General features: G+C 51.3%; 1 protein-coding gene across 5 annotated transcripts in view; it reads right to left on the bottom strand.

Moving 5' to 3' along the window:
• Positions 1-26,493, bottom strand: part of SLCO2B1 (solute carrier organic anion transporter family member 2B1) — a 196,513-nt gene that overhangs the window by 81,362 nt on the left and 88,658 nt on the right. For 4 of the 5 annotated variants that reach the window (XM_073548502.1, XM_073548500.1, XM_073548503.1 and 1 more), the window contains 2 exons: positions 26,080-26,301; positions 7,516-7,614 (listed from right to left, as the gene is read on the bottom strand). In XM_073548502.1, coding sequence (XP_073404603.1) covers positions 7,516-7,614; positions 26,080-26,301 — 321 coding nt within the window. The remainder of the gene's footprint in view (positions 1-7,515; positions 7,615-26,079; positions 26,302-26,493) is intronic. The other variant, XM_073548504.1, reaches the window with a different exon arrangement.

Consider the following 26,493-nt stretch of genomic DNA (forward strand, 5'->3'; position numbering starts at 1 on the left):
ATACAATGTGGGGGCACTGAGGGGCATCATACTGTGTATAGGTGGGATCATACAATGTGGGGGCACTGAGGGAGCATCATACTGTGTATAGGTGGGATCATACAATGTGGAGGCACTGAGGGAGCATCATACTGTGTGTAGGTGGGATCATACAATGTGGGGGCACTGAGGGGGCATCACACTGTGTGTAGGTGGGATCATACAATGTAGAGGCACTGAGGGAGCATCATACTGTGTATAGGTGGGATCATACAATGTGGGGGCACTGAGGGGCATCATACTGTGTATAGGTGGGATCATACAATGTGGAGGCACTGAGGGAGCATCATACTGTGTGTAGGTGGGATCATACAATGTGGGGGCACTGAGGGGGCATCATACTGTGTGTAGGTGGGATCATACAATGTAGAGGCACTGAGGGGCATCATACTGTGTATAGGTGGGATCATACAATGTGGGGGCACTGAGGGAGCATCATACTGTGTATAGGTGGGATCATACAATGTGGGGGCACTGAGGGGCATCATATTGTGTATAGGTGGGATCATACAATGTGGGGGCACTGAGGGGCATCATACTGTGTATATGTGGGATCATACAATGTGGGGGCACTGAGGGGCATCATATTGTGTATAGGTGGGATCATACAATGTGGGGGCAATTAGGGGCATCATACTGTGTATAGGTGGGATCATACAATGTGGGGGCACTGAGGGGCATCATATTGTGTATAGGTGGGATCATACAATGTGGGGGCACTGAGGGGCATCATATTGTGTATAGGTGGGATCATACAATGTGGGGGCACTTAGGGGCATCATACTGTGTATAGGTGGGATCATACAATGTGGAGGCACTGAGGGAGAATCATACTGTGTATAGGTGGGATCATACAATGTGGGGGCACTGAGGGGCATCATACTGTGTAGGTGAGATCATACAATGTGGGGGCACTGAGGGGAATCATACTGTATATAGGTGGGATCATACAATGTGGAGGCACTGAGGGAGCATCATAGTGTGTGTAGGTGGGATCATACAATGTGGGGGCACTGAGGGGGCATCATACTGTGTATAGGTGGGATCATACAATGTGGGGGCACTGAGGGGCATCATACTGTGTGTAGGTGGGATCATACAATGTAGAGGCACTGAGGGGCATCATACTGTGTATAGGTGGGATCATACAATGTGGAGGCACTGAGGGAGCATCATACTGTGTATAGGTGGGATCATACAATGTGGGGGCACTGAGGGGCATCATACTGTGTATATGTGGGATCATACAATGTGGGGGCACTGAGGGGCACCATACTGTGTATAGGTGGGATCATACAATGTGGGGGCACTGAGGGGCATCATATTGTGTATAGGTGGGATCATACAATGTGGGGGCACTTAGGGGCATCATACTGTGGGATCATACAATGTGGGGGCACTGAGGGGCATCATATTGTGTATAGGTGGGATGATACAATGTGGGGGCACTGAGGGGCATCATATTGTGTATAGGTGGGATCATACAATGTTGGGGCACTTAGGGGCATCATACTGTGTATAGGTGGGATCATACAATGTGGAGGCACTGAGGGAGCATCATACTGTGTATAGGTGGGATCATACAATGTGGGGGCACTGAGGGGCATCATACTGTGTAGGTGGGATCATACAATGTGGGGGCACTGAGGGGAATCATACTGTATATAGGTGGGATCATACAATGTGGAGGCACTGAGGGAGCATCATAGTGTGTGTAGGTGGGATCATACAATGTGGGGGCACTGAGGGGGCATCATACTGTGTATAGGTGGGATCATACAATGTGGAGGCACTGAGGGAGCATCACACTGTGTATAGGTGGGATCATACAATGTGGGGGCACTGAGGGAGCATCATACTGTGTATAGGTGGGATCATACAATGTGGGGGCACTGAGGGGCATCATATTGTGTATAGGTGGGATCAAACAATGTGGGGGCACTGAGGGGCATCATACTGTGTATATGTGGGATCATACAATGTGGGGGCACTGAGGGGCATCATATTGTGTATAGGTGGGATCATACAATGTGGCGGCAATTAGGGGCATCATACTGTGTATAGGTGGGATCATACAATGTGGGGGCACTGAGGGGCATCATATTGTGTATAGGTGGGATCATACAATGTGGGGGCACTGAGGGGCATCATATTGTGTATAGGTGGGATCATACAATGTGGGGGCACTTAGGGGCATCATACTGTGTATAGGTGGGATCATACAATGTGGAGGCACTGAGGGAGCATCATACTGTGTATAGGTGGGATCATACAATGTGGGGGCACTGAGGGGCATCATACTGTGTAGGTGAGATCATACAATGTGGGGGCACTGAGGGGAATCATACTGTATATAGGTGGGATCATACAATGTGGAGGCACTGAGGGAGCATCATAGTGTGTGTAGGTGGGATCATACAATGTGGGGGCACTGAGGGGGCATCATACTGTGTATAGGTGGGATCATACAATGTGGGGGCACTGAGGGGCATCATACTGTGTGTAGGTGGGATCATACAATGTAGAGGCACTGAGGGGCATCATACTGTGTATAGGTGGGATCATACAATGTGGAGGCACTGAGGGAGCATCATACTGTGTATAGGTGGGATCATACAATGTGGGGGCACTGAGGGGCATCATACTGTGTATATGTGGGATCATACAATGTGGGGGCACTGAGGGGCACCATACTGTGTATAGGTGGGATCATACAATGTGGGGGCACTGAGGGGCATCATATTGTGTATAGGTGGGATCATACAATGTGGGGGCACTTAGGGGCATCATACTGTGGGATCATACAATGTGGGGGCACTGAGGGGCATCATATTGTGTATAGGTGGGATGATACAATGTGGGGGCACTGAGGGGCATCATATTGTGTATAGGTGGGATCATACAATGTTGGGGCACTTAGGGGCATCATACTGTGTATAGGTGGGATCATACAATGTGGAGGCACTGAGGGAGCATCATACTGTGTATAGGTGGGATCATACAATGTGGGGGCACTGAGGGGCATCATACTGTGTAGGTGGGATCATACAATGTGGGGGCACTGAGGGGAATCATACTGTATATAGGTGGGATCATACAATGTGGAGGCACTGAGGGAGCATCATAGTGTGTGTAGGTGGGATCATACAATGTGGGGGCACTGAGGGGGCATCATACTGTGTATAGGTGGGATCATACAATGTAGAGGCACTGAGGGAGCATCACACTGTGTATAGGTGGGATCATACAATGTGGGGGCACTGAGGGGCATCATACTGTGTATAGGTGGGATCATACAATGTGGAGGCACTGAGGGAGCATCATAGTGTGTGTAGGTGGGATCATACAATGTAGAGGCACTGAGGGGCATCATACTGTGTATAGGTGGGATCATACAATGTGGAGGCACTGAGGGAGCATCACACTGTGTATAGGTGGGATCATACAATGTGGGGGCACTGAGGGGCATCATACTGTGTATAGGTGGGATCATACAATGTGGAGGCACTGAGGGAGCATCATAGTGTGTGTAGGTGGGATCATACAATGTAGAGGCACTGAGGGGCATCATACAATGTGGGGGCCCTGATGGGGCATCATACTGTGTATAGGAGGGATCATACAATGTAGGAGCACTGAGGGGCATCACACTGTGTATAGGTGGGATCATACAATGTAGAGGCACTGAGGGAGCATCATAGTGTGTGTAGGTGGGATAATACAATGTGGGGGCACTGAGGGGCATCATACTGTGTATAGGTGGGATCATACAATGTGGAGGCACTGAGGGAGCATCATACTGTGTATAGGTGGGATCATACAATGTAGAGGCACTGAGGGAGCATCATACTGTGTATAGGTGGGATCATACAATGTGGAGGCACTGAGGGGCATCATACTGTGTATAGGTGGGATCATACATTGTGGGGGCACTGAGTGGGATCATACTGTATATAGGTGGGATCATACAATGTTGGGGCACTGAGGGGCATCATACTGTATAAAGGTGGGATCATACAATGTAGGAGCACTGAGGGGCATCATACTGTATAAAGGTGGGATCATACAATGTGGGGGCACTGAAGGGCATCACACTGTGTGTAGGTAGGATTATACTGTGTATAGGTGGGATCATACAATGTGGGGGCACTGAGGGGGCATCATTCTGTGTGTAGGTGGGATCATACAATGTAGGAACACTGAGGGGCATCATACTGTGTATAGGTGGCATCATACAATGTGGGGGCACTGAGGGGCATCATACTGTATAAAGGTGGGATCATACAATGTAGGAGCACTGAGGGGCATCACACTGTGTATAGGTGGGATCATACAATGTGGGGGCACTGAGGGCCATCATACTGTGTGTAGGTGGGATCATACAATGTGGGGGCACTGAGGGGGCGTCATACTGTGTGTAGGTGGGATTATACAATGTGGGGGCACTGAGGGGCATCATACTGTGTGTAGGTGGGATTATACAATGTGGGGGCACTGAGGGGCATCATACTGTGTGTAGGTGGGATCATACAATGTGGGGGCACTGAGGGGGCATCATACTGTGTGTAGGTGGGATCATACAATGTGGGGGCACTGAGGGGCATCATACTGTGTGTAGGTGGGATCATACAATGTGGGGGCACTGAGGGGGCAGGCATCATACTGTGTATAGGAGGGATCATACAATGTAGGAGCACTGAGGGGCATCACACTGTGTATAGGTGGGATCATACAATGTAGAGGCACTGAGGGAGCATCATAGTGTGTGTAGGTGGGATCATACAATGTGGGGGCACTGAGGGGCATCATACTGTGTATAGGTGGGATCATACAATGTGGAGGCACTGAGGGAGCATCATACTGTGTATAGGTGGGATCATACAATGTAGAGGCACTGAGGGGCATCATATTGTGTATAGGTGGGATCATACAATGTGGAGGCACTGAGGGAGCATCATACTGTGTATAGGTGGGATCATACAATGTGGGGGCCCTGATGGGGCATCATACAGTGTATAGGTGGGATCATACTATGTGGAGGCACTGAGGGGCATCATACTGTGTATAGGTGGCATCATACAATGTGGGGGCACTGAGGGGCATCATACTGTATAAAGGTGGGATCATACAATGTAGGAGCACTGAGGGGCATCATACTGTATAAAGGTGGGATCATACAATGTGGGGGCACTGAAGGGCATCACACTGTGTGTAGGTAGGATTATACTGTGAATAGGTGGGATCATACAATGTGGGGGCACTGAGGGGGCATCATTCTGTGTGTAGGTGGGATCATACAATGTAGGAACACTGAGGGGCATCATACTGTGTATAGGTGGCATCATACAATGTGGGGGCACTGACGGGCATCATACTGTATAAAGGTGGGATCATACAATGTAGGAGCACTGAGGGGCATCACACTGTGTATAGGTGGGATCATACAATGTGGGGGCACTGAGGGCCATCATACTGTGTGTAGGTGGGATTATACAATGTGGGGGCACTGAGGGGCATCATACTGTGTGTAGGTGGGATCATACAATGTGGGGGCACTGAGGGGCATCATACTGTGTGTAGGTGGGATCATACAATGTGGGGGCACTGAGGGGGCATCATACTGTGTGTAGGTGGGATTATACAATGTGGGGGCACTGAGGGGCATCATACTGTGTATAGGTGGGATCATACATTATGGAGGCACTGAGGGAGCATCATACTGTGTATAGGAGGGATCATACAATGTGGAGGAACTGAGGGGCATCATACTGTGTGTAGGTGGGATCATACAATGTGGAGGCACTGAGGGGCATCATACTGTGTATAGGTAGGATCATACAATGTAGAGGCACTGAGGGGCATCATACTGTATAAAGGTGGGATCATACAATGTAGGAGCACTGAGGGGCATCACACTGTGTGTAGGTGGGATCATACAATGTGGGGGCACTGAGGGCCATCATACTGTGTGTAGGTGGGATCATACAATGTGGGGGCACTGAGGGGCATCATACTGTGTATAGGTGGCATCATACATTATGGAGGCACTGAGGGAGCATCATACTGTATATAGGAGGGATCATTCAATGTGGAGGAACTGAGGGGCATCATACTGTGTGTAGGTGGGATCATACAATGTGGAGGCACTGAGGGCCATCATACTGTGTATATGTGGGATCATACAATGTGGGGGCACTGAGGGGCATCATACTGTGTATAGGTGGGATCATACAATGTGGGGGCACTGAGGGGCATCATACTGTGTGTAGGTGGGATCATACAATGTGGGGGCACTGAGGGGCATCATACTGTGTGTAGGTGGGATCATACAATGTGGGGGCACTGAGGGGCATCATACTGTGTATAGGTGGGATCATACAATGTGGGGGCACTGAGGGGCATCATAATGTGTGTAGGTGGGATCATACAATGTGGGGGCACTGAGGGGCATCATACTGTGTGTAGGTGGGATCATACAATGTGGGGGCACTGAGGAGCATCATACTGTGTATAGGTGGGATCATACAATGTGGGGGCACTGAGGGGCATCATACTGTGTGTAGGTGCGATCATACATTATGGAGGCACTGAGGGGCATCATACTGTGTGTAGGTGGGATCATACATTATGGAGGCACTGAGGGGCATCATACTGTGTATAGGTGGGATCATACAATGTAGGGACACTGAGGGGCATCACACTGTGTATAGGTGGGATCATACAATGACGGGGCACTGAGGGGCATCATACTGTGTATAGGAGGGATCATACAATGTGCGGGCACTGAGGGGCATCATACTGTGTGGCGGTAGGATTATACTGTGTGGGGGCACTGAGGGGCATCATACTGTGTGGAGGTAGGATTATACTGTGTGGGGGTGATGTGGGGGAATAACACTGTGTATGGGTAGTATCATACTGTGTGTGTAAGGGGGCAATGTGGGAGTATCAGTCTGTGAGGAGGATAAGTTTGGGGAATAATACTACATGGTTGCCATAAATGATATAATAAATTTTGTAGGACTTCATTATGGACTGATTTTTGTGTAGCTGCATTGAAAAGGTTTCGTGTTGTTTTGATTGTTGTTTAACTATCAAAAAAATCAGCTGCAGCTACTTTGTGGGTATGTGTACTGGCCCTTTAAATATAATAAATATAATGTTACAATAGTATTACTAATAGTAAAGGTGTCAGTGTTGCGACACTATGGTTACAAGGAGAGATGTATCCTTCAGCATAAGGATGGTGTCTGCCCCAGATACATCTAGATCCTTGGCGTCTCTCAGCAGCCTGAGGCTTCCTTGCAGAGAGCAGGTGTCGCACGGTGAGATGGCGGCATACGCTGCCGCAGACATCTTGCCGGGCTGATAATAGAGGTTTTATGGTTCAGCAGAAGGCAGCGACGCTCGGCAGCACAACGCCTGTCAGCTCGCCTTTATTTTTGGGCCTGATGCCAGCTCAGCGTTCACACTCACTGGCTGGGAGCTTGTCAATGTCCACATAGTAGCGTAACATGGCAGATCCGAGGATGAAAGCGACGCCGGGGCCCATCACCGTCACAGCGAAGAGGATGCCTGCAAGAAGACAAAAAGTAGGAAGGGTTAGAGGAAAACGCCACATCCCGAGACTGCAACCAAAGTAAAGAAATGGAGCAAAACTTCAAGATATAGTTCTTAAAGGGATCCAGCACTAGAAAAAAATGTCTGCCCCGTCCATGTGTTGTGTCTGGTACTAAGGCTCAGCTCCACTGCCTGGTACTGAGGCAGGTAAAGCAGACTCAGTGCCAGAAAAGGGAGGGAGCACTAAGGGGGCAATGGGGGCAGCTCGTACCACAAAGGTATGGGGTATAGGAAAAAAGGAGGAGAGGAGAGGTATGGTGGAGAGGAAGATGGATGAAAGGTCAGGGATGGACCATGGTGGGAAAGGGTTAGAAACATTGTCAGACATGGATGTAGATATGTCCGCAGAGAAATGGATATGTGGCAGAACAGAGATGGAGCCGTTAAAGGGCAGAGATTGAGACCTGGGAGGACAGGGGTGGACTTGTTACAGGAAAAGTATGAGTCAGGGTCAAAGGATAGATATGTAGATTTAATGAAGCATTGATGGAAATGTGCAGGACAGGGCAGGAGACGTGGCAGGACAGAGCAGGAGACGTGGCAGGACAGGGCAGGAGATGTGGAAGGACAGGGCAGGAGACGTGGAAGGACAGGGCAGGAGACGTGGAAGGACAGGGCAGGAGACGTGGAAGGATTCGTGGCAGGACAGGGAAGGAGACATGGCAGGACAGGGCAGGAGACGTGGCAGGACAGGGCAGGAGACGTGGCAGGACAGGGCAGGAGACGTGGCAAGACAGGGCAGGAGACGTGGCAGGACAGGGCAGGAGACGTGGCAGGACAGGGCAGGAGACGTGGCAGGACAGGGCAGGAGACGTAGAAGGACAGGGCAGGAGACGTGGAAGGACAGGGCAGGAGACGTGGAAGGACAGGGCAGGAGACGTGGAAGGACAGGGCAGGAGACGTGGAAGGACAGGGCAGGAGACGTGGCAGGAGTCGTGGCAGGACAAGGCAGGAGACGTGGCAGGACAGGGAAGGAGATGTGGCAGGAGACATGGCAGGACAGGGCAGGAGAAGTGGCAGGACACGTGGCAGGACAGAGCAGGAGATGTGGCAGGACAGAGCAGGAGACGTGGCAGGACAGAGCAGGAGACGTGGCAGGACAGAGCAGGAGACGCGGCAGGACAGGGCAGGAGACGTGGCAGGAGAGGGCAGGAGACGTGGCAGGGCAGGAGAAGTGGCAGGGCAGGAGACGTGGCAGGGCAGGAGATGTGGCAGGACAGGGCAGGAGACGTGGCAGGACAGGGCAGGAGACATGGCAGGACAGGGCAGGAGACGTGGCAGGAGACAAGGCAGGACAAGGCAGGAGACGTGGCAGGGCAGGAGACGTGGCAGGACAGGGCCGGAGATGTGGCAGGACAGGGCAGGACAGGGCCGGAGATGTGGCAGGACAGGGCAGGAGACGTTAAGTTGACGTGGCAGGACAGGGCAGGAGACGTGGCAGGACAGGGCAGGAGACGTGGCAGGAGACAAGGCAGGACAGGGCAGGAGACGTGGCAGGGCAGGAGATGTGGCAGGACAGGGCCGGAGATGTGGCAGGACAGGGAAGGAGACGTTAAGTTGACGTGGCAGGACAGGGCAGGAGATGTGGCAGGACAGAGCAGGAGACGTGGCAGGATAGGGCAGGAGACGTTAAGTTGACGTGGCAGGACAGGGCAGGAGATGTGGCAGGACAGAGCAGGAGACGTGGCAGGACAGGGCAGGAGACGTGGCAGGACAGGGTAGGAGATGTGGCAAGACAGGTACTGAGACATGGTAGGACAGGGACAGAGAGGTGGCAGGACAGGGCAGGAGATGTGGCAGGACAGGGCAGGAGATGTGGCAGGACAGCGCAGGAGACGTGGCAGGACAGCGCAGGAGACGTGGCAGGACAGGGATGGAGCCATTAAAGTACAGAGTTTGAGACCTGGGAGGACATGGGTGGACCTATTGCAGTAAAAAACAGTAGGAGTTACAAAAGGATAGGGATGGAGATCTGACAGGACAGGGATGGAGCAGTGTCAAAACAGGGCTGGAAGTGTGGAAAGACAAGGTTGTAGTCGTGGCAGGACAGGGACGGAGACATGGCAGGACAGGGACAGAGACGTGGCAGAACCGAGCTGGAGACATATCAGGGCAGGGCTGAAGATGTATCGGGACAAGGATAGAGTCATAGCAGCACGGTGGCTCTGTGGATAGCACTGCAGCCTTGCAGCCCTAAAGTCCTTGACACAAATCCCACCAAGGAAAACATCTGCAAGGAGTTTGTATGTTCTTCCCATGTTTGCGTGCATTTCCTCCAGGTTCTCCTTTTTCCTCCCACATTCCAATGACTGATAGGGAATATAGATTGTGAGCCCCATTGGGGACAGTGATGATGATGTCCGTACAATGCTGTGGAAAAATTAGCACCTTACAAGAGAGTAAAAATAAAATAAATAACAGGGTTTCGAGACATGGACAGACAGAGATGGAGCAGTGGACGGACAGAGATGGAGCCGTGGACGGACAGAGATGGAGCAGTGGACGGACAGAGATGGAGCCGTGGACGGACAGAGATGGAGCTGTGGACGGACAGAGATGGAGCCGTGGACGGACAGAGATGGAGCAATGGACGGACAGAGATGGAGCCGTGGACGGACAGAGATGGAGCAATGGACGGACAGAGATGGAGCAATGGACGGACAGAGATAAAGCCGTGGTCGGACAGAGATAAAGCCGTGGTCGGACAGAGATGGAGCCGTGGTCGGACAGAGATGGAGCCATGGACGTACAGAGATGGAGCCGTGGACGGACAGAGATGGAGCCGTGGACGGACAGAGATGGAGCCGTGGACGGACAGAGATGGAGCAATGGACGGACAGAGATGGAGCAATGGACGGACAGAGATGGAGCAATGGACGGACAGAGATAAAGCCGTGGTCGGACAGAGATAAAGCCGTGGTCGGAAAGAGATGGAGCCGTGGTCGGACAGAGATGGAGCCGTGGTCGGACAGAGATGGAGCCGTGGTCGGACAGAGATGGAGCCGTGGACGGACAGAGATGGAGCCGTGGTCGGACAGAGATGGAGCCGTGGACGGACAGAGATGGAGCCGTGGACGGACAGAGATGGAGCCGTGGTCGGACAGAGATGGAGCCGTGGTCGGACAGAGATGGAGCCGTGGGCGGACAGAGATAGAATGATACGCTAGATGAAGATGTTGCAGGATCAAACTGAAGCCAAGAAAGATCAAGGTGCCAACTGGTAAGGTCCTGCAACATCTACAAGGGACGTGAATAGAATTGAAGTATGATGGAGAAGCTGAGGACCAAGGGCACATGGATGAAAGCAATTCATAGAAATTCATAGAAGGAATGAATGGGGCAAAGGATGAAGTAGACAAAGAGGAAGAAATCAGCAGGGAAAGAAAATTATTTACTAATTACGCGAAGTTGACTTTTTTCTGCTACGCACAATTTATGCACTAACTTCCATGAACTACCAGTAAAATTCTAACAAGATAAAATTAGACGAACATCAAAATACTCAAATGTTCAAGATGAAGAAACACAAAAAAAAATCCGGCATAGAATAGAGCGCGTCTCATTAGCAGCAGCGGCTGCAGAGTATCATGTCCTCTGGATATCTGTGATCTGTGACATGAAAGCAGACGCAGCGTTACATTATGCATGACAACGCTCGCTATCTGGGGATTACCGGAAACTGAAGTCACTCTGCAAAATGGAATTTATGTGCAAATATTTTATCCTGCTAATTATAAACTGTGCAACCTGCAGAGCAAAAAGCGCCCGAGAATTCATTACAGTGCAAGGAGCAGAATCTATTATCTCCTTATCTGAAGAGAACCAGATGGAGGTGGATGGATGAATGGATAGATAATAGATAGATAATAGATAGACAGATAATAGATAGATACAAAGATAGCTAATAGACAGTAACTCAGGATCAATATGTACATACCAGAAGAATAGTGAGTGCAGCTCTGGAGTATAATACAGGATGTAACTCAGGATCAGTAATGTAATGTATGTACACAGTGACTGCACCAGCAGAATAGTGAGTGCAGCTCTGGGGTATAATACAGGATGTAACTCAGGATCAGTAATGTAATGTATGTACCCAGTGACTGCACCAGCAGAATAGTGAGTGCAGCTCTGGGGTATAATACAGGATGTAACTCAGAATCAGTAATGTAATGTATGTACACAGTGACTGCACCAGCAGAATAGTGAGAGCAGCTCTGGGGTATAATACAGGATGTAACTCAGAATCAGTAATGTAATGTATGTACACAGTGACTGCACCAGCAGAATAGTGAGTACAGCTCTGGAGTATAATACAGGAGGTAACTCAAGATCAGTAATGTAATGTATGTACACAGTGGCTGCACCAGCAGAATAGTGAGTGCAGAATAGTGAGTGCAGCTCTGGGGTATAATACAGAATGTAACTCAGGATCAGTAATGTAATGTATTTACACAGTGACTACACCAGCAGAATAGTGAGCGCAGCTCTGGAGTATAATACAGGATGTAACTCAGAATCAGTAATGTAATGTATGTATCCAGTGACTGCACCAGCAGAATAGTGAGTGCAGCTCTGGAGTATTGTGATGAACAAAGCAGGATTTAGGGCTCCAATGTTGAATAGCAAGGCCTTTTAGTATGATAATGAGATAAGGCCCAAAACAGAACTTCAAAGCTTGAGAAGGAGCCACGTCAGCATGGGGTAAGAATGTGCCTGGGGGCGACAATTAGAATATACCTGTCAGCTAGACACAGAAATACACATTCATTGTCTCTCCCAGGATCATGGATTATGAACACATCTTTCGAATTATGGACTCATGGAAAATATCCGAGTGACCCTGAGGAAATCGCGCATCTGGCAATGCGACTCCTGAGGCGGTGAGGGTTCTGGGGCCTGAGATACATAGATTGGCCCTCCATAACGACCCAATGGGGCCATGTTTGCTCTCCACACGACAGGCAAAACAAACCACATTCACTGGTACCTCTCATGTTCTGATCCGATCATGCTGTTGAAAGTTACCCCATTTCTTAGATATTGGGAATAAGTTCTGCAGGGAGCTCCAGGGTGGAAATTATTAGCCCACCTCTGACACAGGGGGAGGGACCTAGCGTGCTTAAGAACTAGCAGCCCATGGCAGAGGGTCGCTCTCACAGAAAAAAACAAATGATTATGATCTAAGAAGGAACTGGGGACAGATCTGCCAAGGGGAGCAGCGGCCCATGCTTTGGGGTCTGTCCGGCAACTAAGATTCTTGTACCTGTGGACTGCAGAGCTCCCGGCACCCACATGCAACCGACAATCTGGTAAATTGACATCCAGCTTAAAATCTCTAATTCTAGTACTCTTATTGTTATATTTTACTCTGACTGCAAATCCACTGTAATTCCATTGTATAGCTTACTGTATACTTCTGTAATTATCTAGTGCGCCCTTAAGGCAATTAAACCATGAAATTAATCTTGGGCTGATGCTTTTACTCTGATTACGAATCTTAGAATACCCAGCGGGTAACAGGACATCCTCCCCGGCGGCCATTTGCTCTAGGTGCAGTTCCCTTACTGACCTGAGAGACAAAGGGGGCCCCGGAGAGCTGTGCCTGTGTAGTTATGTCACATTGGTGACGTGGGAGGAACGGGTCCTGATTCCTCCACATTGGTGGCAGCGGTGGGATCTGAGTAATAGTGTGTGTGGGACCCCTACTCCCAGACACTAGAGACTACCAGCGGTAACTTTCACTGCTGGGGTCTTAGAATCATAGAATCATAGCATCGTAGAGTTGGAAGGGACCTCCTGGGCCATCTGGTCCAACCCCCTGCTCAAAGCAGGATTCGCTAAATCATCCCAGTCAGATGTCTGTCCAGCCTCTGTTTGAAGACTTCCATTGAAGGAGAACTCACCACTTCTCGTGGCAGCCTGTTCCACTCATTGATCACTCTAACTGTCAAAAAGTTTTTTCTAATATCTAATCTGTGTCTCCTCCCATTCAGTTTCATCCCATTGCTTCTAGTCTTTCCTTGTGCAAATGAGAATAAAGTTGATCCTTCTACAATGTGACAGCCCTTTAGATATTTGTAGACAGCTATTAAGTCTCCTCTCAGTCTTCTCTTTTGCAAACTAAACATTCCCAAATCCTGCAACCTTTCCTCATAAGACAGGGTTTGCAGACCGGTCACCATTCTGGTCGCTCTTTTCTGAACTTGCTCCAGTTTGTTGATGTCTTTTTTAAAATGTGGTGCCCAAAACTGGACACAATATTCCAGATGAGGTCTGACCAAAGAGGAGTAGAGGGAAATAATGACTTCACGTGATCTAGACTGTATGCTTCTGTTAATACATCCTAGAATTGCATTTGCCTTTTTTGCTGCTGCATCACACTGTTGACTCATATTCAGTCTGTGATCTATTAGTATACCCAAGTCTTTTTCACATGTGCTGTCACTTAGCCCTATTCCTCCCATTCTATATATGCTTTTTTCATTTTTATTGCCCAGATGTAGTACTTTGCATTTCTCCCTGTTAAAAACCATTCTGTTAGTTGCTGCCCACTTCTCCAGTTTATTTATATCTTTTTGAATCCTCTCTCTCTCTTCTCTAGTATTAGCTATCCCTCCTAGCTTTGTGTCATCAGCAAATTTAATCAGTTTACCCTCAATTCCTTCATCTAAATCGTTGATAAAGATGTTGAACAATACAGGGCCCAGGACAGAGCCCTGTGGTACCCCACTTGAGACATTCTTCCAACTGGATGTGCAGCCATTTACGACCACTCTTTGGGTCCGATCACTAAGCCAGTTATGAATCCACCTAACAGTTGCCTTGTCCATTCCATACTTAGTCATTTTTTCAATAAGGATTGTATGAGAGACTTTGTCAAATGCTTTGCTGAAGTCAAGATATACTATATCTACAGCATTTCCTTGATCCACCCAATCAGTGATACCGTCATAGAAGGAAATTAAGTTAGTCTGACATGACTTATTAGTTACAAACCCAAGGTCAGCCCAGCACTAGACGGTCAGAGTGCAAATATATTAAGTTGTATGCGAGGTCAGGGTTGCAGCTGTGTCAGTAACCAGAGGTTCCCAAGATGGCGGAAGGCACCAGGAGTAAGGCAAAGGGGTAGGCCAATGCTATGGTCTATGAGGAGGTGGTGGAGGACAATACCATTGAAGGCGAGGGGGAGCTCAGCCAGGGCTCCCCAAGGAGCCAGACCGCCGTGCTCAGTTCCGCAGTGGACTGTCCACCACCCGCCCACCCCAGTCTATCCAGATCGGAAGCCCTTTTCCAAACGGCCATGGCACAGCTCGAGGCTGGTAACGCCGCCGCCCATGACAGACTCCTGGTGGCGGCAGAGAAAGCAGCGGAGCATGAGCAAGGGGCGGCAGAGGAAGCAGCAAAGCGTGAGCATGCCGAACTTGTGCTGCAGGCTGCAGAACACCGTGAAGCTGTGGAGCGCCGGCATCGACTGGAGATGGCTCAGCATGGGCTCCCGCTGGTTGCTTCAGCCCCACCGGGGACCAAGGCTTCCAAGGTCCGGGCGGAGGACTTCCCCCTGCTTGAAAAGGATGGAGACCTGGATTCCTTTCTGCTGGCCTTTGAGAGAACCTGCCTCCAACACCATCTGGCCCTGGATCAGTGGGCAAGGTACCTGACCCCCTGTTTGAGGTGTAAGTCCCTGGAAGTTTTGGGGGACTTACGTCTCGGGGAGGAGCAGGACTACAACAGCATCAAGCGGGCCCTGATCCAGCTCTACAACCTCACCCTGGAGTCGTACCGCAGGAAGTTCCGGAGCCTGCAGCGGGGCTCCAAGGACACCTGGACCGACCACATGCGGGCACTGCTGAGAGCTGCGGAGCACTGGACCTCGGGTCAAGAGCTCACCACCCGCCAGGAGGTCCAGGAACTGTTCATCAAGGAGCAGTTCTTGTGGAACTGCCCAGAGGACCTCCAGCAGTTCCTCCGTGACCGGAAACCAAAGGGGGCTTCTACAGCCGCCCTGGCAGACGAGTGTGCCAACAACAGGGCATCCGAGCCAAAGAAGCCTGCCAGCCGCACCTGAAGAGGGGGTAAGCCCAATCCTGACCCTGTCCCCCCAGCCCCCAGAGTGCAAGGGGTGTACCCCCCTGCTGCCCTCTCCAGGCCAGGAGCAAAACCCAGATGTTGTCATCATTGCAACCAGCCGGGACACTTTAAGGCTGCGTGTCCCCAGCGCCAGAAGGCCCCATCCCTGTCCCAGAAACCGTCCTCTGTTTTGTGTGAGGGAGGGGATGGTGGGAGGTCCCTGGACAATTACCAACCCGTCACCATCGGCCGCTCAGCGGTCATGGGACTGCGGGACACAGACGCTGAACGAACCCTGGTACGTCCTGAGGTGGTGTCCCCTCAAGACTTGGTGCCTGGGAAAACCCTTTCCATCTCCGGAATTGGAGGTGTTGAACCGGCGCTGCCCGTCACCAAGGTGTTTTTGGACTGGGGCGCCGGGAGGGGAATGCGGGAGGTGGGAGTAACGCCGAATATTCCTGCCAATGTGTTGCTTGGGACCGATTTGGGGCGGCTAGTGTCTCAGTATGTGGCCACTGAACCCCCAAGTCCGGCTCCCCAAGAATGTCATGACTCTACTGTGACTGCTAATGTTAATGTGTTGAATGTGCCTCCAACAGTGGAGGAGGGAGTGAAACCTGATGGTAAGCCATGCACTGACACTACACACACAGGGCTCACAATGAGGACAGGTGAGAAGACTGCAGGGGAGAGCTCAGAGGTGGAGGGAGGGGCTTCTATGGGCAGTGTAGGGCCCCTAATTGAATCCAGCCTGCTGAGTCTAGGGCCTCTGCAGAAAGAGGAACAGGCCATGGGGGGAGGGGGCGTCCCGGGAGAGGAGCCACCAGGCAAGACCCCAGGGCAGTAGTTCCCCGCATCCGGGATGTCAGGAGGCCAGGGAAGTCTGCCTGACCCGGCGACTTGGTCGGGGGTCGAGGGGCAGCAGGCGCTACCTGTGGTCTCAGCGGTCGTGGCTGCTGTTACCAGGAGTAGGAGCGCCGGAGCCCAAGGAGCCTCGCGGAGGTCCGATGGTTTCCCCCTCTCCGACCAAGTGGCTGCCGAGTCAGACAGCGGCAAGGAGACAGATCCCGGGGAACTGACAGAGGATGTGGCAGTTTCGTCAATTCTTGCCACATCGAGTCAGCGATTTCAGGCAGCGTTGGAAGCTGACGCTAGCCTGAAAGCTCTCAAGGAGCAGGCGGCACAGCCTCCCCTGGAGTCTGACCGTGAGCGAGTGGTCTGAGACCAGGGACGGCTGTACCGGGTAACGGTCCAGCAGGGTTCACCGGTGGCGTGGCCCAGGGACCGACAGTTAGTGGTACCCTATCCGTTCAGGGCAGAATTGTTGCGGATCACACACGAGATTCCCATGGCCGGACACCTAGGGATCACTAAAACCAGGGCTAGGCTAGCTCAGCATTTCTACTTACCGGGAATGAGGACCGAGGTGATTGCCTATTGCCGTTCGTGTGACACCTGTCAGAGGGTGGGAAAGGCGGGGCGGCGCCCCAAAGCCCCACTGGTAACTCTGCCCATCATCGAAGAGCCTTTCTCGAGGGTGGCTGTAGACCTCATTGGACCTCTGTCCACTCCCAGCCGCTCTGGGAAATCCTTCATACTAACGGTAGTGGACTATGCCACCCGGTACCCGGAGGTGGTAGCTTTGTCGTCCATTCGGGCTGACAAAGTGGCCACTGCCTTACTGGAGATTTTCTCCAGAGTGGGGTTTCCCCAGGAAATGCTCACCGACCGAGGGACCCAGTTCATGTCGCAGCTGATGGAGTCTCTCTGTAAGCAGGTACAGGTGCAACATCTGGTAGCCAGCCCGTACCACCAACAGACCAATGGCCTGTGTGAGCGGTTCAATGGCACCTTAAAGCAGATGCTGAAGATGCTGGTCGACTCCCACGGGAGAGACTGGTAGCGGTATCTCCCACACTGGCTGTTTGCCTACCGGGAGGTCCCACAGGCCTCAATGGGGTTCTCCCCCTTTGAGCTCCTGTACGGGCGACGTGTACGGGGGCCCCTTGCTCTGGTGAAGGAAGCATGGGAAAGGGATTTGGCCACCCCTGGAGTGTCGGTCATTGAGTATGTCGTGCGCTTCTGGGACAGATTGATGGCCTTGACACGGCTGGTGCATGACAATATGGCCCAAGCCTAGGCTGACCAGAAGCGGTGGTATGACCAGAATGCTTGTGAGCGGACCTACGAGGTGGGTCAAAAGGTGTGGGTACTGGTCCCCGTACCTCAAAACAAGCTTCAGGCGGCCTGCGAGGGTCCATACCTCATGCACCAGCGGCTCAACTCTGTCACCTATCTGGTCACCCTGGACCACGCCCTTGGAAGGAGGAAGGCCTTCCACGTGAACATGATGAAGGCCCATCATGAGCGGGAGGCTTGTGCCCACCCAGTGTGTAACCTTCCCGAGGAAGGAGAGGTAGAAACCCTCCTGGATCTGCTAACCCAAGCCAAGGCGGGTGGATCCATCGAGGATGTGGGGGTTGGCCACCAGCTCTCGGATGACCAACGTTCCCAGCTGGGGCTCACCCTACACCCCTTTCGGGGGCTGTTCAGCAGCCTTCCTGGAAGGACTGAGACAGCCGTCCATGACGTGGACACCGGCAATCACCCCCCGATCCGGCGTTCAGCATATCGGGTCTCTCTTGAGGTGCAGCAGAACATGCGCCAAGAGATAGACGAGATGCTGAAGCTGGGGGTGATCCAAGTGTCCAACAGTGCGTGGGCTTCGCCTGTAGTCATCGTCCCTTAAAAGGACCGAACTACGCGGTTCTACATGGACTACCAGGGGCTCAACGCTGTGATGGTCACCAATGCGTACCCAATGCCGCGCATCGATGACCTGCTCGATCAGCTGGCCGGGGCCAAGTACCTGACCATCATGTATCTGAGCAGGGGGTATTGGCAGATTCCCCTGACCCCTGGGGCACGGGAACGCTCTGCCTTCATCACCCCATTCGGACTGTACGAGTCCACGGTGATGCCATTCGGCATGAAGAATGCCCCTGTCACTTTTCAGAGGATGGTCAACACGCTGCTCGAGGGACTGAAAGGGTATGCGACCGCGTACCTAGATGACATCGCCATCTTCAGTCCCACCTGGGAGGATCACCTAGAGCACCGGGCGCAGGTGCTCGGGCGGATCCAGCGAGCAGGCTTGACCATTAAGCCGGAAAAATGCCAGCTGGGTATGAGTGAGGTCCACTACCTGGGACACCGGGTAGGTGGGGGAGCTCTGAAGCCAGAGCCCGGGAAGGTGGATGCCATCGTATCCTGGCCCACCCCCAGGACCAAGAAGCAGGTGATGTCCTTCTTGGGGACTGCCAGGTACTATAGGAGGTTTATTCCACACTATAGTGCCCTGGCCAAGCCCCTGACGGACCTCAATAAGAAGAGGCTGCCCGTCGCAGTCGACTGGACAGTCACCTGCGAGACAGCTTTCCAGGCGCTCAAGACCGCCCTTTCTAGCTCTCCTGTACTACAGGCAGCCGACTTCACACGGCCGTTCATAGTGCAGACCGACGCCAGCGACTTCGGCCTCGGTGCTGTGCTCAGCCAGGTCGACGCTACGGGCCATGAACACCCCGTTCTGTACCTGAGCCGGAAGCTCCTGCCGAGGGAAGTGGCCTATTCCACGATGGAGAAAGAATGTCTGGCAATTGTGTGTGTGTGGGCCCTGCAGCGCCTGCAGCCATACTTGTACGGATGCCAATTCACCGAGGAAACAGACCACAACCCCCTCAGCTGGTTACACACAGTCTCTGGGATGAATGGGAGGTTGCTATGCTGGAGCCTCGCTCTCCAGCAGTATCACTTCACCATTCGCCACAAAAGAGGCAGGGACCATGGTAACGCTGATGGGTTGTCCCGGCAAGGAGAGGGTGCGGAAGGGCGCATAGGGGGAGCACAGGAATGCGATACCCCTAGAGCCCTCTAAAGCAGGGAGGTGTGATGAACAAAGCAGGATTTAGGGCTCCAATGTTGAATAGCAAGGCCTTTTTTCAGTATGATAATGAGATAAGGCCCAAAACAGAACTTCAAAGCTTGAGGAGCCACGTCAGCATGGGGTAAGAAGGTGCCTAGGGGCGTCAATTAGAATATACCTGTCAGCTAGACACAGAAATACACATTCATTGTCTCTCCCAGCCGCTCCGACTCCATCCTAGGATCATGGATTATGAGCACATCTTTCGAGTTATGGACTCATGGAAAATATCCGAGTGACCCTGAGAAATTCGCGCATCTGGCAATGCGACTCCTGAGGCGGTGAGGGTTCTGGGGCCTGAGATACATAGATTGGCCCTCCACAATGACCCAATGGGGCCATGTCTGCTCTCCACACGACAGGCAAAACAAACCACATTCACTGGTACATCTCATGCCCTGATTCGATCATGCTGTTGAAAGTTACCCCCTTTCTTAGATATTGGGAATAAGTTCTGCAGGGAGCTCCAGGGTGGAGATTATTAGCCCACCCTCTGACACAGGGGGAGGGACCTAGCGTGCTTAAGAACTAGCAGCCCATGGCAGAGGGTCTCTCTCACAGAAAAAAACAGACGATGATGATCTAAGAAGGAACTGGGGATAGATCTGCCAAGGGGAGCAGCGGCCCATGCTTTCGGGTCTGTCCGGCAACTAAGATTCTTGTACCTGTGGACTGCAGAGCTCCCGGCACCCACATGCAACCGACAATCTGGTAAATTGACCTCAAGCTTAAAATCTCTAATTCTTGTACTCTTATTGTAATATTTTGCTCTAACTGCAAATCCACTGTAATTCCATTGTATAGCTTACTGTATATTTCAGTAATTATCTAGTGCGCCCTTAAGGCAATTAAACCATAAAATTAATCTTGGGCTGATGCTTTTACTCTGATTACGAATCTTAGAATACCCAGCGGGTAACAGGACATCCTCCCCGGTGGCCATTTGCTCTAGGTGCAGTTCCCTTACTGACCTGAGAGACAAAGGGGGCGCCAGAGAGCTGTGCCTGTGTAGTTACGTCACATTGGTGACGTGGGAGGATGTAACTCAGGATCTTTAATGTAATGTATGCACCCTGTGACTGCACCAGCAGAATAGTGAGTGCAGCTCTGGGGTATAATACAGGATGTAACTCAGGATCAGTAATGTATTGTATGTACACAGTGACTGCACCAGCAGAATAGTGAGTGCAGCTCTGGGGTATAATACAGGATGTAACTCAGGATCAGTAATGTAATGTATGTACACAGTGACTGCACCAGCAGAATAGTGAGTGCAGCTCTGGGGTATAATACAGGATGTAACTCAGGATCAGTAATGTAATGTATGTACACAGTGACTGCACCAGCAGAATAGTGAGTGCAGCTCTGGGCTATAATACATGATGTAACTCAGGATCAGTAATGTAATGTATGTACACAGTGACTGCACCAGCAGAATAGTAAGTGCAGCTCTGGAGTATAATACAGGATGTAACTCAGGATCAGTAATGTAATGTATGTACACAGTGACTGCACCAGCAGAATAGTGAGTGCAGCTCTGGAGTATAATACAGGTGGTAACTCAGGATCAGTAGTGTAATGTATGTACACAGTGACTGCACCAGCAGAATAGTGAGTGCAGCTCTGGGGTATAATACAGGATGTAACTCAGGATAAATAATGTAATGCATGCACCCAGTGACTGCACCAGCAGAATAGTGAGTGCAGCTCTGGGGTATAATACAGAATGTAACTCAGGATCAGTAGTGTAGTGTAGTGTATGTACACAGTGACTGCACCAGCAGAATAGTGAGTGCAGCTCTGGAGTATAATACTGGATGTAACTCAGGATTAGTAATGTAATGTATGTACACTGTGACGAATGGTGAATACAGCTCTCCTTCTCCCACCTCCACTCCGCTCTGCTTCTCCTCACTACAGGCAATGTAGGTCCCAACCCTGGCCCTCCACAGCTGACGTTCCCATTAATTCTCCCTCCTCTCACTTCCCATCTTCTAAAATCTACTGTAATATAAAGCCCATTCCTGTGACTCCGCTGTCCCTTTTTCTGGAACAGTTTGGACGCCCCCTCCATCTGCAATAAGCTCCACAAGATCCACGACCTTTTTACCTTTCACAATATATGCTTCCTGAGCCTCACAGACACATGGCTGACACCCTCCGACACGGCCTCTCCTGCTGCGCTGTGTTACAGTGACCTTCAATTCATCCACACTCCTCACCCTGGCAATAGATATGGAGGAGGAGTGCGTCTTCTTCTTTCTATTATCTGCACCTTCTACCCCATTCCTCCTCTACCCTCCCTCACCCTCCTTCCTTTTGAAGTGTATTCTGTCCGCAACTACTCTTCCTCCAACCTCCAAGTGGTCGTCATATACTGACCCCTGGGCCTGACCACTGCCTTTATTGACCACTTTCCACCTGGCTTCTATATGTTCTCTTTGCTGACATTCCCACCATTATTATGGATGACTTCAACATTCCTACTGACACCCGCAAGCCTGCAGCTTCCAAAATTACTGTCGCTTCATTCATTGTTTGGTCTTACACAGTGGTAATCGTCAGCCACCCACACAGACAGACATACACCAGGCCTTATCTTCACCCATGTCTGCTCCCTAATTAATCTCACAGCCTCATCACTCCCCCTATCTGACCACCATCTACTCACTTTCTCATCGCTGTCCTTACCTGCCCCCCATGTTCACAAAGTAGCGCACCCTCGTAGAAACTTCACGCACCTAGACATTCACACACTCTCCGATTCTATTCCACCGGTGTCCTCCATATCTTCACTCCACGACTCAGACAGTGCCACTGTTTTCTACAATGCCAAACTTGCATCATCTATTGACTCAGTCCCCCCTCTCGTGCATGGTAGAGTGCAATAAATCAACAGACAACCCTGGCACAGCAACCTCACCAAAAAGCTTTGGCAAGTATCCAGGGTTGCGGAGCGATGCTGGAAGAAAACACAGTCACAGGAGATGTCACTGCATTCAAAGCAGCAACTTTCACATTCAGCTCGGCACTCACCTCTGCTAACAAGGATGATCAATATCTTCCTTATCGTACAACCCCCAAAGAGTTGTTCAACACTTTTAGCTCCCTCTTCCACACTCCACTGCGCCCTCCGACCTCCCTCATCACCACAGAAGACTTTGCTGCATATTTTAAAAATAAGATTGACCAAAGAAGACAAGTCTTTATTGAAGATCCACCACAACCCCTACATATAACAGACCACTGCTCCTCCCCCATAACCTTCCTCAAACATGTCACCTATCCTGAAAAGACCATCCCTTGACTCGGCCTCTGCGTTCAGCTATCATCACATACCGCTGCTCCCGATCACTTTCAAACTCTTCAAACAGAATGTCCATGCAGAACTTTCCTCCCATCTCACATCTAACTCGCTCTTTGACAGCCTACAATCAGGTTTCTGCACCAAAGCTCCACTGAAACTGCCTTGACCAAAATAACTAAGACTTCCTACCAAATCTAACAGACAATTCTCTATATTCCTCCTTCTAGACCTGTTCTCTGCCGTTCACACAGTCAACCACTGCCTTATACTACAGATCGTCCCTTTCCCCTGATGTCAAAGACCTTGCCCTCTCCTGGATCTCCTCAGTATTTCTAATCTCGCATTTAGCACCTCCCACGCTACCTCCTCATCCCGCCCTCCCTCTCTGTTGTGTCCCTCAAGGCTCTGTCTTGGGACCCCTGCTCTTCTCCATATATACCTTTGTCCTGGGACAACTCATAAAGTCCTATGGCTTCCAGTACCAACTATACGCTGATGACACTCAGATCTACCTCTCTGGCCCAGATGTCACCTCTCTACTGTCCAGAATCCCTTTAGGGTCTATCAGCCATATCCTCCTTAATTTATTTCTGAACAAAATAGAACTCATCATCTTTCCTCCATCTCACGTATCTTCCCTACCTGATCTATCCACCACAATAAATGACATCACACTTTCCCCTGTAGCGGAAGTCCGCTGCCTTGGAGTAACCAGTCGACTTTGCCTGGTCCTCCAAACCGCACATCCAAGCTCCTGCCGCTTCCAACTCAAAAATATTTCCAAAATCCGACCTTTCCTCAATCGTGAATCTACTAAAATACCGTAATAGTGCATGCCCTCATCATCTCCCTCCTTGACTACTGCAGTATCCACCTCTGTGGCCTCCCAGCTAACACTCTCGCACCTCTCCAGTCATTCATTAATGCCAGACTAATCCATTTCTCCTTCGCTATTTCACCTCTGCAAATCTCTGCTTTGGCTCTCAATTCCCCAACGTATCCAGTTCAAACACTGACCTACAAAGCCATCCATAACCTGTCTCCTCCGTACATCTCTGAACTAATCTCCCAGTATCTACATACACGTAATCTTCAATCCTCCAAGACCTCCTTCTCTCCTCCACACACATATGTTCCTCACCCAATCAACTCTATGACTTCTATCGAGCATCACCCATCCTCTGGAATTCTGTGCCCCAACACATCAGATTATCCACCACATTCAGAACCTTCAGACGGAACCTGAAAACCCACCTCTTCAAGAAAGCCTACAGCCTGCAATGACCCCGTTGCCATCTCATCAACACCGGAGCTACCACCTCACCAACACCAGAGCTTCCACCTCACCAACACTGGAGCTACCGCCTCAACCAACACTAGAACTACCACCTCACCAACACCGGAGCTACCACCTCACCAACACCGGAGCTACCACCTCACCAACACCGGAGCTACGGCCTCACCAACACCGGAGCTACCGCCTCACCAACACCGGAGCTACCACCTCACCAACACCGGAGCTACCACCTCACCAACACCGGAGCTACCGCCTCACCAACACCGGAGCTACCGCCTCACCAACACTAGAACTATCACCTTACCAACACCGGAGCTACCACCTCACCAACACCGGAGCTACCGCCTCACCAACACTAGAACTATCACCTCACCAACACCGTAGCTACCGCCTCACCAACACTGGAGCTACCGCCTCACCAACAACGGAGCTACCGCCTCACCAACACCGGAGCTACCACCTCACCAACACCGGAGCTACCACCTCACCAACACCGGAGCTACCGCCTCACCAACACCGGAGCTACCACCTCACCAACACCGGAGCTACCACCTCACCAACACCGGAGCTACCGCCTCACCAACACCGGAGCTACCGCCTCACCAACACTAGAACTATCACCTCACCAACACCGGAGCTACCGCCTCACCAACACCGGAGCTACCGCCTCACCAACACCGGAGCTACCGCCTCACCAACACCGGAGCTACCACCTCACCAACACCGGAGCTACCGCCTCACCAACACCGGAGCTACCGCCTCACCAACACTGGAGCTACCGCCTCACCAACACCGGAGCTACCACCTCACCAACAACGGAGCTACCGCCTCACCAACACCGGAGCTACCACCTCACCAACACCGGAGCTACCACCTCACCAACACCGGAGCTACCGCCTCACCAACACCGGAGCTACCGCCTCACCAACACCGGAGCTACCACCTCACCAACACCGGAGCTACCGCCTCACCAACACTAGAACTATCACCTCACCAACACCGGAGCTACCACCTCACCAACACCGGAGCTACCGCCTCACCAACACTAGAACTATCACCTCACCAACACCGTAGCTACCGCCTCACCAACACTGGAGCTACCGCCTCACCAACAACGGAGCTACCGCCTCACCAACACCGGAGCTACCACCTCACCAACACCGGAGCTACCGCCTCACCAACACTGGAGCTACCGCCTCACCAACACCGGAGCTACCGCCTCACCAACACCGGAGCTACCACATCACCAACACCAGAGCTACCGCCTCACCAACACTAGAACTATCACCTCACCAACACCGGAGCTACCACCTCACCAACACCGGAGCTACCGCCTCACCAACACTAGAACTATCACCTCACCAACACCGTAGCTACCGCCTCACCAACACTGGAGCTACCGCCTCACCAACAACGGAGCTACCGCCTCACCAACACCGGAGCTACCACCTCACCAACACCGGAGCTACCGCCTCACCAACACTGGAGCTACCGCCTCACCAACACCGGAGCTACCGCCTCACCAACACCGGAGCTACCACATCACCAACACCGGAGCTACCGCCTCACCAACACTAGAACTATCACCTCACCAACACCGGAGCTACCGCCTCACCAACACTAGAGCTACTGCACCATGGAATCAATGTGCTCTTATAACAAATAATAATAATAATCAGCTCACAATTGGGAAATAGTGATTATTTCATGGTTTTTCTTAAACCCAATCATTTTCTCACATTTAGCCTGCGTCGCTGATTTTACCTATGTACAGAGGAGAGTTTCTTTTGCTGGCAAAATCATCAATGTAGGAAATTCCAAATGGCTGTATGGGCACGCTACCGATCCCGAGCAGGATCTGCCCGGTGAAGAGAATGGACAGAACATCCATGTTGCGTTTCTGAGCCTTCGTCACACACTGGTCGCTCCTGGAACTTTGGTTTATTGGTCCGGGCTGACAGGTATCTGTTGAGTTACTGTAGACACCTGTTATAGGGAGTGGGAGAGAGAAGAGGGTGAAAATTCCCATAGTCGGCTCTCGTCTTCCAATGGTCAGTGTCTCCTATCCGCACTGTGTTGTATCGGGTATACCGAGGGTTTGACACTCTTGTATATGACCAGATGTCAATTTCATTCATTGCTCTAGGCCACCAGGGAAGGTTTTATTCACCTGTTCAC

The sequence above is a fragment of the Dendrobates tinctorius genome, unplaced genomic scaffold (assembly GCF_039654945.1).
Source record: "Dendrobates tinctorius isolate UK_male_01 unplaced genomic scaffold, ASM3965494v1 ptg000157l, whole genome shotgun sequence".
Classification (NCBI taxonomy): Eukaryota; Metazoa; Chordata; class Amphibia; order Anura; family Dendrobatidae; genus Dendrobates; species Dendrobates tinctorius.